This window comes from Bemisia tabaci, chromosome 6 (assembly GCF_918797505.1).
Source record: "Bemisia tabaci chromosome 6, PGI_BMITA_v3".
NCBI lineage: Eukaryota > Metazoa > Arthropoda > Insecta > Hemiptera > Aleyrodidae > Bemisia > Bemisia tabaci.
The window spans coordinates 3,022,675-3,040,719 of NC_092798.1; the positions used below are offsets into that span (position 1 = coordinate 3,022,675).

Sequence of the window (18,045 nt, forward strand, 5' to 3'; positions counted from 1 at the left end):
CAGCGGCAATCATGACCTTCTGTCATCAAGTCGAAGCTATACTCATGAAGGCGCTCTGAGCAACTATTCCACCACAGAAGTATTGCACAGTATCAGACGAAAATGAAGGCGCACTGCCGTATGTAAATTAACTGGTACCGTTTACCACTATGTGAAGTCCTACCAATCATATCATATGCGGCTTCTATTCAATCGATTTTTGTGAGAGATACTAGATGGCATTCTCTCACAGAAAATTTGAATCTCAACTCAAATTTTCAAAATTTGAAAATTCGAGATGCGAATGTGGCCGAAAATGCTATCTCGGCCCCTGTTCGATCGATTTTTGTAAAACTCTTAGTCAGGTTACACAGTGGACCTAAATCTACGCGATTAAAATCAGCGGAGCCTGAATAATAAATTTAATTTTAATTGAAATTTACTTTAAATGTAATTTTGAAACTAATTTTCAAAAATTTCTAAGCTTATTAAGTGAACATTCAAGGTGTGTGAAACTCAATTTGCGAATCTTAGTCTTGCACTTGGAACGCGTGCGATAACTGATACAACTATTTCTTCCAAGTAGGTAAAATTGCAAATCCTCAAAATGAAGGAGAATCCCTTTTCGACTGACTCGGAGACTCTAACGCAAGTCTAGAAAAGTTGGATAGGGCAATACGCGTGACTTCAACTTCCAAATAGGTACAATTGCATACCTGCTAAACGAAGGAGACCGTGAAGTCTTTTGCGACTGACTCTTTTGAAACTGACTCAGCGACTGACAAAAAATCGCAGGTCTCTAGCTCAATTAGGGCCTGAGAAAAGGTTGCCAAGACGTGAAAAACATGCGGAAAACTGATTTTTCAGGAGAGCAATATCAGTAAATGTAAGTGAAAAAACGCAAGGTGCAAGTGCATCATTCTGCAAAGGATCATCATTTTTATCGAATTTTTTCGAGTATTTGGGATCATGATAATTATTTAGTGCATCATCTTCAGTAGACTCTATAAAATTAGTGAAAGAACGGAAAAACTAAAAAAAAAAAAAAAAAAAAAAAAAAAAAAAAAAAAAAAAAATTGTTGGCCATTTTAAGACCGAGTACCCCCTTAATATGTTGGAGCGCCTTCAATTTTGTTTGGTACTGTGCAACACGCCTATCGCGAAATAGTTGCTTGAAGCGCCGTGGCACTCCGAAGCACGGCGGATAACCAGCGTGACAAACGCCCAGGGGCCTACAAACCTAACAGGGATACTTCACGCATTGCGCAATGCGTGAAGTATCCCAGTTAGGTTTGTAGGCGCCTGGGCCTGTGTGTGTTTCGCGCCGGCAACACGCCGCTGAATGATCCACTAAGGGGGATTTTCTGGTCAGAATAGCTCTATGCGCCGGGTTTATTAGTGGCGAAGCGTAAATGATCGATTATCGATATCTCCACTTGAAGCTGCGGCAAAGAGTAGATTATCAAGGAGTTCGTTGCTAACACTCTGTCTGTCGATCTTTTCCCATAGGTTTTTAAATGGCAAATAAATCGATCCATCGCAAAACAAGCCACGCCAGGCTTATCTTATGTTAACAAAAAGCGCGAGATAGGAGTGAGATATAATAATCTTATCATCTGACTGTCAGCATGACTGTCACAGAAGTCATGGTCCCCGCTCAAGTGTGTAGTGAAGTGTCTTAGTTGTACCGCAAAGAGACTAGGCTAAATATCTTCTATACTGCAAAAAATATTTATATTCCTGTGTTACCTTTTGGCTAAAGTAGGAAGTGAAACATTAAACAGTTCAAATTTTGCAGTGATTTCAGTATGGTTGACGGTTAATGTTGCACAGAAATCAATGGAAACCCCCAGAGACCGCAGAGGTGACCGAAAGCTTGAGTTATTTTAACCGCGTTAAGCAAAAAGGAATCAAGCCACATTAGTTATTGAAAAATTTGTTTGGGCAATTTAATTTTTCACATAAAAACGGTTATGCGGATATTTTTGTGCCAATTTCATCAAATGTTCTGCATAGTAGGAAGCGAATTCCGTAAAAGTTTCAAAATATTTCTCACAAACGTTCTCTTTTAAAAAATTATATTTCCCAGTTTTTGGCAACGACGTATGGTTGGCTTCTTCCTGCTAAACACGGTCCATTTTGTATTTCACTTCCCATATCAACTGAACTTTTGTGCTATTTGTCGCAGTGTATGAGCTCCTTTTTGTGTTTAAAAATATTTCAATTTATGTTATTCCATGAAAAGTGTATGTGTTGGATGTGAACAATCATTCACGATGCTACAATCATCTCATCTGTAATTCTTCGCAGCTGCACTTGCATGAGCAGCCAATCGCAAGTACGTATTTGCTCCTAAAACTTTGCTGGACACATGTTTTGAGAATTCCTATGTTTAGAAATTTGTTAAATGAAAACAGCAGCAATACAACATCTATCCGCATAGGGAATCAATAGCGCGTATGCTGTGTTTAGACAGAGACTGAAATACTTATAAATAGTTTCTCTCATTGCAAAATAGAGTTCAATACTCAGAGCGAGGGTGATTTCGTGTAAGAAGTCCCACCCCACACAGGAGAAAACAGCTGGTTTGGCGCCAGAAAAGTCGAAGGACTCGGCGTATCCACTTTGCCATCGGTTATCTCGCTCTAATTGAACTACATTTTGAAATTGGGAACTATTATTCCTGAGTAATTTAAAAGACAGCGAATTTGTCACTAGTTTGCCTTTGCACATAGGTGCTTTTGCAGATGACCCAGAGAAGTCAGCTCATTATTGCAAAATACGAGTACTCCTAACTTCACTTTCTGCGTAAGATATTTGCGTTTATTTAAGATTCCCGCTTCAAAAAGGATACTACAGCACAGGTGAAATTCTCGTTAGAGGAGTCGTTCCATTCAATCCCTGCTCAACATGGCCGACGCTTCCGCGCGCAAGTTGAGGAGAGCACGAGGTCAATCAAGGCGGATATCTAACAACGCGAGAAAAACTTGAACGTAAGGTGGCTAGAATCATCGTCTCATCACATATGCTTTGGCGGATTGGCGTCGGCTATGTTGAATATTGCGTAGTATCCTTGTGAGCAAGGGTTAGATGGAATGACTCCTCTAACGAAATGTTCACCTGCGCCGTGGTATCGTTTTTGAAGCGGGAAGCTCGAAAAAACGAAAATTTCTTAAACAAACTGTGCATTGAGGAGTGCATTTCAGACTTTGCGGATGCGCTCATGGTGATTTTGAGACACTTTCCATGAGTAGTTAACAATTCTTATTTTAGCTCTAGCAAAAGTTTGCAGCAGGCCCATTACCAAGACAGATTCCTATGGGCGACATTTCTTGGAGGCAAAGAGAAAAGAGAAACAAAAGTTATATCAGAATATATGTATATGTTTCATCAGTACACCGAGGGGTTCGCCCTCTGATCACCTTGCGATCCAACCCCCCGAATCGCTTCGCGCCTCAGGCGTTTTGCGTTACATGTTACTCGCGTGATTTTCTAGCACAGAGTATGGATGGTTTTTTTCAGTAACAAGAAAAGGAGGTCAAACGTGCATACACTGAGACGTCATTTTTGACAATTTCCCTGGGGAGGCCCCTCGGACCCCCTTGGTATTTTTTCCTGCTGTAACTATCCAAAAGACGGAAAATTATTGTTGCCCCGGCAGCTTTCTCCTTTTCCCTCTTCAGTCATATTCTCCAATTCTGCCTTGCTAAGGAAAAACGCCGTATGAGCATTCGAGAGTTGCCAAATTTCCCTTGATAAAACATGTATTTTTGACAACATTCATGCATATTTTTCCTAGAAATTTTCAGATATTTTAGGTTAAATTGCGTATAAAATGGTCTGCAAAATGTGGAGAATATAATATTCACAATTTTTCAGTAAATTCGGTTTTTATCGCAGGAAACTTGGCAACGTCTGAAGGCTCATACGGCGTTTTTCCTTGGCACGGCAGCATTTATATTTAGTTCTACCATCCAACACCTGCTGGATTATTCGTGTTTTTCTGTCCTCAGAATTTCTCCGATAAATCCTCATCGCCTGCCATCACTAGTATAGCTATAAAGTAAAGCAATGCCAAACACTGATCCCAAAACAGGTTCGAAGACTGGGGGTGTGGTGGGTAACAATGGCGAAGATTGGCGTAAGAGTGCTCTTTTAGATAGGCTAGAAGTTGCTCTGAGAGATAATCTGTTTACGGATGTATGTTTCATCGTCGGGACGGAAAAAAAAAGAATTCCAGCAATCAGGAGTATCCTGTCACTCGGGAGTTCAGTTTTTGCAACCATGCTAAGCGAGCGGTGGTCGTCTGATGGAAGTGATATTCCAGTGCCTGATGTAGAGCCGGATGCCTTCTACGAACTCCTCAGGTAGGGGATGCTTCTTTTGTCATTTCCTACTGCTCTTCTTCTCAGTTTTTATACATTCAAGAAACGAATCTTGTTAAATGTTCTACGTATTCGACCGTGGGGATCAGCAGGCTGATTGTTAAAATGATTAGACAAAGCTATAGACAAAGAAGACAAAAGGTAAGTGGAGGGATCCTATTGGTGGACACGGGTGGTTGCAATGGACAAAGGAGGTAGAGATAATAGACTATCTAACGGCAACCCATGAGAGACCCTATAGTTAGTCCATGATTTATCCCCTTATTAACTCCACTCCCTATGTCCTCTTTGTCCATTGCTTTGTCTATTTATTTCAACAATCAACTCGCAGACATAATATATTTAGAGACACTGCACGAATAATCTTAGGAATGAAATCGAGTTTATCAAAAAATAAATTCGGATCTCAACGCTGCGCTTCGCCTGATGTAAATTGATGAGCAACTCCCTGAGTTATCATGATTTATAGAGTTAAATAAAGACGTCATTTACTTATCTATCACAGAAAAATTGATTCCACCAATAATAATCTTTATCACAACAGCTACAATACAAGCTAAAGGAGAATCTAAAATAAATAAACCCAATAGAATTATTAAACAAAAATGACCCCTTTCATGAATTTTTGGGTATGGTCGTCGTTGCTGTCAATGTGAAAACTAAAAGTTTTTGGCGCCTCGGCTTAGGAAGAGGGGATTTTCGTTTTTTTTTTTTTTTTTTTTTTTTTTTTTTTTTTTTTTTTTTTTTTTAACGGAAGTTGGCAGTAAGATTTTAAAAACTTAACCGGGAAAACGTGGCTGAAAAGCGATTAAAAACAAACACGGGACGTCTCGCCCACTTTCTTGGACGTTATTAACCGTAAAATAAGACATAGAGAAAATCAGCTAAAATCTCCGGCCCAAAGGCGATGAAAGCTCTACGGAGGAATGAAATTTCAGAGGCAGACTTTTATTATTAGATTGGAATACGTGTATGTGGATTTTGCTGTTGGGAAAAGGGTCTCAATAAAAAAAATAAGAAGGAAGAAATTTTAGGATAAGAAAGCCCAATAAGTATTTCAAATCAGACTAAATTCATTGATCCTTGAAGTTTCTAGATAGTTCAGGTAACGTAGTTTCCAGGTAAAGTATAACATAAACATCTAATTTCGACGGTGAAACTGCGAAAATGCGTACCTCGGTTGCAGTGCTTCAACATCTCCGCTCCTATTCTATCTTATAAGAGACCGAGCCAACATTGTCGCTTGAAAGTTACACAGACTATATTCTTCACATAGAGAAGAAAATTGCTGAAATTTTTAAAAAAATAAGTATAGTAGTTTTCCACGCAGAAAATACGACTCGACAGAAATGAAACTGGTGAGCCCCGCTGCAAACTGAGATGCGTCTTTCTGCAGTTCCATCCTCGATTTGCTACATTCAGGGTTCAAAATTGCCAGATTATTACACAATCCGACTAAATAAGAGACATCATTTCACGAATGTTCGATAAGCGATTGAAAGGTCCCAAAATTGGGACACTTCCCAAGTAGAATGGATTGCAATTTCATTGCAATGGATTGTGAGTTGATTGCAATTTTTGCTTGTTGCCTATACGTTCATTTGAAGGCGCTTAAAAAGTTGCAATTTTATTGCAATAAGTTTGCAAGAAATGTAGATTATGCTTGTTGCCTAACCTTCTTTTTCAAGGCACTATAAAGACTGCAGTTTCGGTGCAATCATGTTGTAACAAATTCACGCCATGTGCCTGGCATCCAATTCTCTAGTTGTTTTAAAGTTTTTTCGACTTAAATGTCTCACCTAACCCATATAGCCCAACATATTTTGAAAATATTGTCACCTTTATCAAAATATTTTCATGGCAATATTGTAATTAAGATATTTTCAAAATATTTTTAAAACATTTTAAAGGAATATTTTGAAAATGTTTACAAAAAATATTTTTAAAATAATTCAAAAATATTGCCTGTAAACATGCATATTAAAAATATTCCTTAAGAAAGTTTTGAAAATATTTTAAAAATATTTTTTGAAAATATTTTTAAGTTCTCAAGTTAGTATGTAGTGTAATTTACACCGGTGTAAATTTAGTGTGAGTACCTATTACGTGATATCGAAAAAAAAAATCAGACAAAAAAAATATGAAAAAAAATAAATAACACGAAAAAAAATAAATAATAGGCAAAAGAAAGAAGCCTGAGAAAAACGGCGTTAATCAAATCTATGATGAATGTTGAGCCACGCACTGACGCAATGCATGCGATAACAGCCTTAACAGGCGTGATTTCAACCCAGATCGTCATTAGCTCCCTGTGGCTCAGTGGAAGAGTGCTCCGCTATGACATTCGCGGGCCGGGTTCAAGCCCACTCAAGGACGTCCGGTATTTTATGCTGCTAAACGTCGTAGGACATTAGGTAAGCATGGGTTCGAATTATTATAATTTCCCCGGAAAATTTAGGGGTTGAAATTTAAAGGTCGTCAATATTGAAATTTCTTTGCAAAAAAAAAATTGCAACTTTTTTACAATGAGGGGGTCAGATGTTGTAAAATAATTGCAATTTTCTTGCAAGAAAGTTGAAATCATCTGGAAATTTTATTTCATTTAAATTGCAATTTTTTCGTTGCAAAATGCTACTTGGGTTAATGAATCCTGTATTATTGATACAAATGTGTTAACTCCGGTGTTGGCGGTGGAGTATCACGCGAAACTGAAGGCGTTTTCAACCGGTGACAACTGTTGCTCGTTGCATTTGCGTATCGCATAAACGGATGAAATAAACCCGTATCCCCTGCCCCCCCCCCCCCCCCCCCTCCGATTCTCTGAAGACTTAAGTTTAGAACTACCAAGACACGAAACTTAATGCATTATATTTGCAAATTACGTCAACAATTTTCATTATGGTTTTTTCCGACGGACATTGTTTAATTACGTCCAACTATACAATAAAAATGAAATATATCAATCGCAAATTTGTCTCTGGGGAACTAAACATTGCTTTCCGTCGAAGTTTCCACAACCCATTTTTCGACCCAGCTTGACAACAACTGTCTCATTGAACATTTCGCATCAAGGGGCTATGGCTTCCTCTCTTAAGGACGTTTGCATATTTATATTATTTTATTTAACATGTACAATTTGTGTTGCATTTTTATTGTCATGTTGCAGATTCATATATTGTGAGAAAGTTAATCGCAGGAAAGATGTAATATGGTCACTTTTATACGCTGCAGACAAATATGATGTAGAGGCACTCAAAAAAATGTGTGTTCATTTTCTGAAGATCTCCTTAACGCCCTCAAATGTTTGTTTTTACTTAATGAAAGTAAGGAAATCGATTGTACTTTAAGTTTAAGTGAAAGAAACCTTTTTTTAGAACACTTTTTAAGTTAATCTTTCTTGCTTATGAATTTATGTATTACGTGAGCATTTAAATGAAAAAAAAAAACCTAGATGCGTAGAGTTTAGGTTTTAGGAGAGCAGATTTTATCTCTTTGGTTTTTTTTTTTTTTTTTTTGGGGGGGGGGGGGAGATTTTATCTATATCGTCCCTAAATTGCATAATGCTCTATGGAGAGAGGGGGTGAGGAGAGCGTTAAACGCCATTTTGTGCTTACGTGTTTAAGAATAGAGGCCTACGTCACAAAAGCGCTGGAGAAGGTAAAAAGGAGGGCGGTCAAAATTCCGAAAAAGTGCTTTACGTAATTTAGGGACGGACCCTATGTGATTTGAAAAATTTAAATCTGAGATTTCAATGGGAAGCACTCCCTGTTACCAACAGTGATGGTTCTTGAAGGTAGACGACGTTTTTTTTTTCTCAATTCACATGCATTGATAATATCGATTTTCGGTGAGGCAGTCTGTTTCACTTAAAGTCGATCGTTTTGCATACATCCAGATGGACCTCAATGGGACCAGATGGAAAACCTAAAATTCCAACTTTCAACTATCACCAATGTTCCAGAAAGTAAATTGCAAGTGGTCGATTTTATTTTATTCCATGAAGAATGCAATAATGCAATTTAATACAACTGTTTTGAGCCCCGGGCGGTAAAAATGGGGGATTAGATTTTGGCCAAAATTACTGGAGTATGACAAAAATTAGTTTATCATATATTCTGCGTTGCAGTGACTAACGTGACGGTGTAAAGGGTTTGAAACAGTTCTTTGGGTTGAACCAACTGTTAAAAATGATTTTCCGACAAGTTGCGAGACATACTAGCCTTCTTAAAATTTGAAAACTTTTTGGATCTTTTGATGGGAAATAGTGTCAAGACACTCTAATTTTGCGTTGCGTGACCGTTCAAAGCTATTGGCGCCATGACACCTTCTTTACTCCTGAGTCAAAAGCATGCTTTTTTTACTTGCAAAGGAACCTTAGGTGCGTTCAATTAAAGATGATCAAGTTTGACGTACCTGACGACATTGATTAGGGAAAAAAATCCCATTTTGAATAGTTGCACATCGCCTACCGTGAAGGCGGACTGATTTTTCCGCGGCAAAACGATTGCGTGTCTGTCTGATTTGGCTGCTTATATCCACATAAGTACATCCTCGAAACATGTGCAAAATAAAGTCATCAGATTTCACCGTGGATTTCCTCGAACAATTCTCTGTCCTTTACACGGTCATAAAATCATCAGCCAAAACATAGGAATGGTTTTTCCGTAGAAAACGATTGCTTATCCATCCGGTTTGGCTACGGATGTCCATTTTAAATTAATACGATCGCAAACGTTAAAAAATTCTTCAAATTGGCAAACATCTTATACGTAACAAGTTTTCCTGGGATGAAACCGATTACCACCCAGGCCTGGTTGATTTCGAACCAAATTAAAATAAGATGCACCCACAGGTAAATAGAACACATTTGCACGCAAACTATATGTAATATATGTGTCTTATCAGCCCCCCCCCCTCCCCACTTTGACTGCGAGCATGACAAGAGCTAACGATTGAAGCGGATAAATCGAAAGATCATCTTCATTTTGTATCTCTTAAGCATTAGCTAACTTATTCGGTGTCAGACTCCGCCTTATCGTTTTTGTTACTTCTTTGCAGGCAAGAGAATTAGGAGCGACAGATCTCGTGAACTTCTGCTTTGAGAAATTATCCACGGCGGCAACCACTGCAATATTTCACTGCCCGCGTAACGACGAATTCAATTTCTGTTTTCACGACCTTGACATACAAACTATCTGCTGCATCCTGGAAAGGGATAAATTGGAAATCGAAGAAGTCGATTTATTTAAATCAATTCTCGGGTTCGTGGACTACATATTCTACCGTTAATGTAAAGTTGTTAAGATATGTTGATGAAAAATTATTAGATTTTTTTAAAAAAAAAAAAGTATTTAGTTGAATTCATTGCTTTTAGAGGGCGAATGGGGTGTCTGGTGATAGTAAATCCATTTTGGAGATCCTAAAAACATTATCATCATCATCCGAAGATACATTTACTCTCAATGGTCCGCACAATCAATTTATCAGAGAAACGGATAATCTTTGCAAAAACTGATGTCATTATCAACCTCTATCTTCATTCTACCCATTTTTCTTGCTTGGTTGGCAAAATTGATGATGTCACTGGTTTTCTCTAAAATCAACTTCAAACCTCAAAAGAATTTCTCAAATTTGAGGCCGTAATGGAGAGGTTATCCCAAGCTACCCTGAAAGTCAAGCGCTATATCAACACCGACTCTCCATGCAAAGATAGGGAGCAAATGCATTGGCAGGGTTGCCGTGTTTTCAGTTTTGGAGTCCCCCAACAAAGTGGCAACCGCAACCCTGCTAATGCATTAGATCCCTATCTTTGCATGGACACTTTGTCTTGATATAGAGGTGGACTCTCAAGGTAGCGAGGGATATCCCTTCTATTACGGCCTCAACTTTGAGCTCCTTTTTTGAGCTTTGGATTTTGTTTCAGAGAGAACGAGTGGCACCATTGTGTTTCTCGCGGAATTTAGCATAAGAATCAGTACTCTGAAATTGCCAATTCCTGACACATGCAAGAGCTTCATTAAGTCCAGGTATTTACAAGCGATAGTAAAATGCTGCGATGTCGATGACCAAAGTGCGAAACCACATATCTTCGTTTGCGACGTTGCTAACTTCCGGTCGTACTTTATTTTTTCCCTGGAAAACTAGTCAACTTCTTGAAAACTTCCTTGACTTTTCCTCCCTTTTAGTAAAATTTTTTGTAGTTTCAAGCCGAATAGTTGTCTTGTTTCTTTTTGTAAGAGTAAAATAGGATCAGGGACTCTGAAACGCCGCAATGGAGAAACGCAGTTTCGCACTTCATAGCCATCAATATGTTGATAACTCACAAAAGCTTCGAATTTATGAACAAACGTTTTTCCGAATTTATTGATTTAGCGCTTTTTGAACACGGAAAAAAATGTTATTGCTGATTTAACAATTTTGTAGTCAGGAAAAGTGTCCGACATGTATCAATGTAGATTTTACAATAAAAGATAGCTAATGCAACCACCCCTGTGGGTTAATTAGCTTAGCACTATTTTAAAATTTTCATTTGAAACATGTTGGACATATTTTCTAACAATTTAATGTTGTAAGATTAGCAATCTATATTTTTTACGTGAAATTTCATTACAGATGGGCAAAACTTGAATGCCGAGGACAAAACTTGGATACGAACATAAAAAATATGAGGCGAGTTCTGGAGCCGGCTCTGCCGTTGATCCGGTTCAGGTTGATGTCTCCTAAAGAGTTTACAGAGATTGTTAGTAACTCAGGCTTCCTTTCCATTGAGGAGGAACTATCAATTCTTACATACTTGACCTCCAAGCCGAGACCTGAAAACCTGAGACCTCTCCCTCGTTTCCAGAAATCGTAAGTATTATTTACCTCAATATTCTTGCAAGGGAGTCTGTCTATAAGGGTTTCAGATTGACGCTCCCACGCTCCTAAGCTAGCTTACTCTAATCCCAAAACTATTAAACAAAGCAAGAAACTCTAGTTTTTTTGAGAAAATTCAAATTCATGGATGTTCGACTATGTAGCCGATCTATTAGGATTAGAAGGTGTTAAGGCATGGCACTGAAGAAGCTTACATTTCCTGCGCAGGTTGGCGATCGTAGGCACCGAGTCAAACTGAGTAGATTCGCAAGAATAAGCTCAAAAAATCCCAAGAATAAACCTAAAAAATGAAAGTACGCTGAACTAGTTCCACCAACTCGTAAAGCTGAGGGATGCCTCTAGGCAGGTTAGTCACCCGCACCAATCCGACTAACCTTAATATTCTTCTTGCACAGAATCTCAAAGACTGTAAAAAAAGCTAATTAAAGAAATCTCGTTTTTGAACCCGTTTTTACCCAATTCTACTCCGTCCTAGCCCTGTTGATGCCCTTCAATTTTGAAAAATATTTTGTAAAATAGCCTCAGTACTCAGGCGATTTCTTTAAAAACTCGGAAACAAAAATTTGTCAATGGCTTTTACTACGACGAATACAGGTTACTGATGATTGTGTCACTATAAGGCCAGGTTTAACTACATCTGGACCACGAGGAAGAGCAAAAGTCAATGTGAAACTCCGGAAAAGTGAGCTACGCCCTTAAACTTGTGCCGAACACTCTTATTATTAACATTTCCACACGCCCCACCAAAAATGACTAGTAGGCTGTTCAGAAATCGCCGACTCACATGAGTAGAACCTTCTACTTATATGAGTAGAAATCCTACTCATATCACTAGAATATTCTACTCATAAGAGTAGAAAAGTTCAACTCATATGAATTCAATTTTTTTCATTTTTCAGAAGTGCTATTTTTGACCAGGAGACACTGAGATGTTGTGTAATTTTGAAAAATAAGAACATTTTGTCCTTATAATTTTTTTGATGTGGTGACTAGTTTCTGAGATATCGGACATGGTAGATTCAACGCTGATAACTGATGTGAGTTGAAATCTCTAGTCATATGAGTCGGCTAAAAGTGAATAGAGAAATTCTGCTCATATGAGTTAGGTTCTATTCACGTAAGCTGAATTTCTATTCATATGAGTTGAAATTATATTCATATGAATTGAAATCCTATTCTTATGACTTTGATTTTCTACTCATTTGTACTCACCATTTTTAGCAGGGCGGTGGTACAGAGCGACTTTTTATTAATTTTTTTTTAAAAGTTTTTATTAAAAGCTACCTACATATATTTGGCTACCTATTAAGATTGTATTTTTGATGCTTTCCAGAATCAAAATTTTGATCCACGATGAAAGGTCGAAAGAAACTTTCTACGTACACATAAACTGCTCAGACACAGTTGCAGAGTTGCGAAAGAATATAAAAGACCGTGCGGGACAATTGTACCCTGCGTATCCCGTTCTTCCCGCTGATGATATTCCTGGCCCGCAATACGCTTCCCCATACGCTTATACAGGTACACCATATCAACCCTCCGCGGCGACAAGAACCGGAGTTACCACGAATTCCGATCTTTTACTTACGAGTACATGCATATTTTGGTTAAAGCATGAAAATGTTTGTCTGGAAAATTCTCGTCCATTATCAGATTATGGGATTGAAAACGAGTCAATAATTTTACTTCAACCAGCACAATCTCATCATCAAATACCATCAGCTCCCCCAGGGACATTACAAAATGAAAAGAAGAAGAGGGAGAAGCCTTGCAATAAAATTTTAAAAAAGATCAGAAAATCGAAAATTTTGGGTGACTATGTATAAAGCAAAGACCCAATATTGGGGCTGACTAAAATAATTTTTAAATAAAGTTCACGTGCTTGTTGTGACTGAATGGCACTTACCAGCAGTCCTTCTTGTGCTTGCATCGTCATTCTTTTCCGGTCGAAATGAAATGTTTATCAGAAAAACTTTAATTAATATTAGCACTCATTTTTTGAGTGTTTTTTTGGCATTAACATTTGTGCCAGATCAGAAGTTCTATTTATCTCATTGCCATGGTTTTTCAATCAGTTAATTTCCGCCTCTGTTTTCAAGATCTTTTTTGTATACAGATCCACGGTTATACCTCCAGATTGCAGGAGCCTGTTCTATGGGTCAACGAGTATGAAATATACTTTTTAAACTCCTATAAAATTTTTTCCAAAAGTGTTTTGTAAGGAGGACACAGCCCTTCCCTCCAAAGTTCTGGGAAATCAATCGTTGTTCCTGCATTTTTCCTGCTGTGAATCTCAAGAACATTAATGTGCGCCCATAATTTGATACGCTGAACTCATTAGAAACTCTTTGGACTTAAATAACTTTTTTTTTTTTTTTTTGGTGTATGAAGGTGGTAACCCCCCCCCCCCCCCCTCAAACCCTACTTTTAACTGAGATTCCGGGTTTTATAATGTCACAAACGAAATGAGCGTATCAAATTATGGATGGTACCAATTGTACATGCCACTTTGATTAGATTGTGTGCATAACCGTTCCCAAAATGCAGGGAAGAAGGTTAATATTCCCAGAACTTCAGCAGAATTGTAGCCCCTTAAACAGCACTTTAGGAAAACACTTTATGGAAGAAAAAAGTTCTTTGACTCCCAGTGCACGCTTCTGCAGTTCGGCGGTTTAGCTTTGAGTCAGTGGTGATCCTTGAAAGTTGACAATACTGTTTTTCATACATTTGAATGCATGTAAAACAATCGATTCTTAGTGAGACAACTTCCTTCACCTAAAATCGATATTTTTAATGGATTTTAATTGAGGAAAAGCAGCGTTGTCTTCCTTCAAAATCGCCACTGCCTTGGATCACCTTGCATACGAGGAATGCATCTTCTAACCGTATTCAGCACCTGCTCCAAATCAGAAATCAAAGTTACCAGATTGCGCAATGAAATGTATTATATTTATACATCGCTGTCAAATATAAATTTAAAAATGTATTTTTTTTAAACTTTTGTATTCATCAAACACATGTTTAGCTACAAAATGCAACAGATGAAAAATGTAGTAAGGTTAAATCAATTTGCCTGCAAAATTTACAAATGATGTATAACTTTCATTTAACTTCAAACAACCAAGTCAATACATGATTATTTTAAAAAAAAAACTGAAGTGGAAGTAGACATTTTTGGTAAGTGCGTTTGAATAGGGGAAATGCTGATTTTTAGTACTATCTGGCAACTGTGTCATAAACGCTTTACGTGGGGCCGCTTTAATCATCCCTCGGTCAAATCAGTGAGAGGCGTATCAGTGGCGATGCGTGGGTGATCTATTATCGATATTTCCCCATTAATGGTGGAAAATTTGCGACGTCAAAAATTCAGGTATGAATTTCCTTTACCTCATATCGTCGGCGTTAACAAAATGTGTAATGGCACACGCGCTACAGGGTAATATCAGCGGCAATCAATACCTTCTGTCATCAAGTCGAAGCGATACTCATGAAGGCGCTCTGAGCAACTATTCCACCACAGAAGTATTGCACAGTATCAGACGAAAATGAAGGCGCACTGCCGTATGTAAATTAACTAATACCGTTTACCACTGCGTAAAGTCCTACCGATCATATCATATGCGGCTTCTATTCAATCGATTTTTGTGAGAGATACTAGATGGCATTCTCTCACAGAAAACTTGAATCTCAACTCAAATTTTCAAAATTTGAAAATCCGAGATGTGATTGTGGCCAAAAATGCTATCTCGGCCCCTGTTCGATCGATTTTCGTGAGACTCTTAGTCAGGCTACACAGTGAAGCTAGTTCTATGCGATTAAAATCGCGGAGCCTGAATAAAAATTTTTATTTTAATTTAAATTTAATTTAAATTTCATTTTAAAACTAATTTTAAAAATTTCTAAGCTTATTGAGTGAACATTCAAGGTGTGCGAAACTCAATTTCCGAATCTCAGTCTTGCACTTGGAACGCGCGATAACTGATACAACTATTTCTTCCAAGCAGGTGAAATTGCAAGTCCTCAAAATGAAGGGGAATCCCTTTTCGACTGACTCGGAGACTTTAACGCAAGTCTAGAAAAGTTGGATAGGGCAATACGCGTGACTTCAACTTCCAAATAGGCACAATTGCATACGTGCTAAATGAAGGCGACCGTGAACTCTTTTGCGACTAACTCAGAAACTTTAACGCATGAGTAGAAAAGTCGCAAGGGGCGAAACATTGTCATAGAAAGGCGTGCCACATCACTACGGATCTATGTTCGCTCTTCTCACGATGCATCCAATGCCTTCAGTGGCGTGGCGTGAATTGCGATGTATCGATTGTCATGCCATTTAAACCTATGGAAAAGGATCGATAAACAGGGTGTTCGCAGAGAATGCCTTAATAATCGATCCTTTTCCATAGGTTTAAATGGCATAACGATCGATACATCGCAATTCACGCCACGCCACTGAATGCCTTGGATGCAGGGCCATGATTTTTGGAAAGCAAGCTCGCGCGTGCATTTTTTGGCGTCTCAGAGGATTTACTTTGGAGCATCCGTCCCTCGCGTCGACATCTCGGACATCGCTCTTCCGGATGCTACCGAGATGTATACCAGTGGCGTGGCGTGAATTGCGATGTATCGATTGTCATGCCATTTAAACCTATGGAAAAGGATCGATAAACAGGGTGTTCGCAGCGAATGCCTTAATAATCGATTCTTTACCAGAGGTTTAAATGGCATAACAATCGATACATCGCAATTCACGCCACGCCACTGATGTATACCTACTCTGAGAGGCCCGCGGCGCAGGGTCGTATCATCGAGGCAGCGAATAATAAGATCACCTTAGCCATGTGTATTCTGTGTCTAACGTGTCATTATCGATTATATTGATCAGTTCTACCATTTGACTACGTGCGTTGGATCTTTTCACCACCCCCCCCCCCACACGGAAAAAAATTGAATGTTGACTAAACATTCAAAAAATTGAATACAACATGTGGTACAAATGTTTCGACCTCCAAGAATATACAATTGCATAAACGCAAAATGAAGGAAAACGTGTAATCTATGTCATCCTAACTATTCAGTTTGTCAAGTGTTACCAAAGTAATGAGATTACAGGAGCTGCTGGAGGTAGCTCGAGTACTTGAACCGAACGTCCGGTTATACGAATGAAAAAAAAAAAATATGTTTTATTCTAATGAGTGAAAAATCAACGCATTGATTTTTACAAAAACTCACGGCAAGTATATTGATTTTTCCAAAACTCGTGCAAAAGCGTTTAATTTTTGAGAAAATTACTGCTGATGCGTTCTTTTTTTTGAAAACGAATTTGTGAAATGTATGTGTTGAATTTTCGCAAAATTACTGCGAAAGCGTCGAAAATTTGAGACATTTAAGAGATGAATTTTTAAAATATTAGTAATGCGATCTCGTTGAATTTTTCGAACATTACTCCGAGCGCGCAATGTCAAAATGGGTAAGCTGAATCCCTGGTTGCTCGAAACTGCGTGTGCCGAAGAACTTTCTGCACCTCTGTCATTGTCTCGAGGAAGTATTAGCTTGAACATGGTGTCAGCGACAACCACGATTGACACCATGCTCAGCCGAAAATTAAAACATACCTCCAATTGGACGTATTTCTATCAAACGGAACTATGTGTATTAAGACATGAGCCCTGAGACCCATAAGAATACACGCATAACAGGGCTCACGACATAATGCACATAGTTCCGTTTGATAGAAATACGTCCAATTGCGCAGCCGCGAGGCTCGGGAGGCTGAACCCTCTAGGACTGAAAAATTTCCCCCCAAAAGCATCATTTTTCCAGGGTTGCCATAATTTCTTCATCTTCAAATCCCTTATGACTTTCCCTTGACTCTTAAAGTTTCTAATTACCTTGTTTTCCCTGACCTTTGAACACAAAGCCCACTTCCCCCTTTCCCTTTTCAATACGAATAAACTGACTTTCGCTTAACTTTGGACAAAATTTCCTTGTTTAGGGATCAAAAGATGAAAGAAAGCATATTTAGGGGCTGGTTAAAAGAGGACAACCCTTTAAAAAGTCCAAAAAGGGTAAACAGTTGGAAGATGAGTGGTATGTTTCAGTGATTAGTAGATGCGTCTGAAATTCCCTGACTTTTCCCAAGAATTCCTTGATTTTCCCCGGTTGACATTTAAATTCCCCAACATTCTCGGTTTTAAAGATCACCGGAAATTGAGATGTTGCATGTGTGAGGAATTTGCGATTTGACTGTTGATTCTTATGTAAAAGTTTGCGAGAAAAACGATGGTGCCACTGGTTTTTTCCGAAATCAACTCTCAAGCTCAAAAAAATCTCTCAAGTTAAGGCCAAAATTTAGGGGATATCCCACGCTATCCTGAGAGTCCACCTCTACATCAAGACAAACTCTCCATGCAAAGATAGGGAGCAAATACATTGACAGGGCTGCCTTATTTGGGGATTCTACAACTGAAAACACGGCAACCTTGCTAATGTAGGTATTTATTGAGCTTGGGAGCTGATTTCAGAGAAAAAACCAGCGACACTATCGTGTTTCTCGCGAACTTTTATATATGAATCAACAGTCAAATCGCAAATTTCACACATGCAACATCTCCATTCCGGCGGAATGGTCAAATAGTTCAATGACTGAAAATTTTCCCGGGAATATTGCGGATTATCTGATAAGACCTGTCATTCCGTGAAAATGCAAAAAACTGAAAATTTTGCGAGATGGCCGATCCCGTAAACGAGGTGTAAATTAATTAAAACGGGGTGTCATTTAATTGGTCCGCTTAAAATTTTCAGT

The 18,045-nt window shown here is 38.4% G+C and overlaps 1 protein-coding gene across 4 annotated transcripts; it reads left to right on the forward strand.

Moving 5' to 3' along the window:
* The first annotated feature begins 1,603 nt into the window (after positions 1–1,603).
* LOC109032641 (BTB/POZ domain-containing protein 3) lies at positions 1,604–14,227 on the forward strand. Of its 4 annotated transcripts, XR_002008946.2 has the most exons (7): positions 1,604–2,317; positions 3,993–4,346; positions 7,531–7,687; positions 9,423–9,625; positions 10,977–11,213; positions 11,448–11,586; positions 12,574–12,712. XR_002008946.2 is itself a non-coding variant. In XM_072302063.1 (6 exons), exons 2-6 carry the CDS (start codon positions 4,264–4,266, stop codon positions 13,064–13,066), a joined length of 1,173 nt encoding a protein of 390 aa, XP_072158164.1. In that variant the 5' UTR covers positions 1,606–2,317; positions 4,076–4,263; the 3' UTR covers positions 13,067–14,227. The 4 variants fall into 4 exon arrangements, 3 of the variants coding, with proteins under 3 accessions (XP_072158164.1, XP_018900423.2, XP_072158162.1); XM_072302063.1 differs by lacking the exon at positions 11,448–11,586 and having other exon boundaries at positions 1,606–2,317; positions 4,076–4,346; positions 12,574–14,227; XM_019044878.2 differs by lacking the exon at positions 11,448–11,586 and having other exon boundaries at positions 1,606–1,843; positions 12,574–14,227.
* Positions 14,228–18,045: the final 3,818 nt, after the last annotated feature.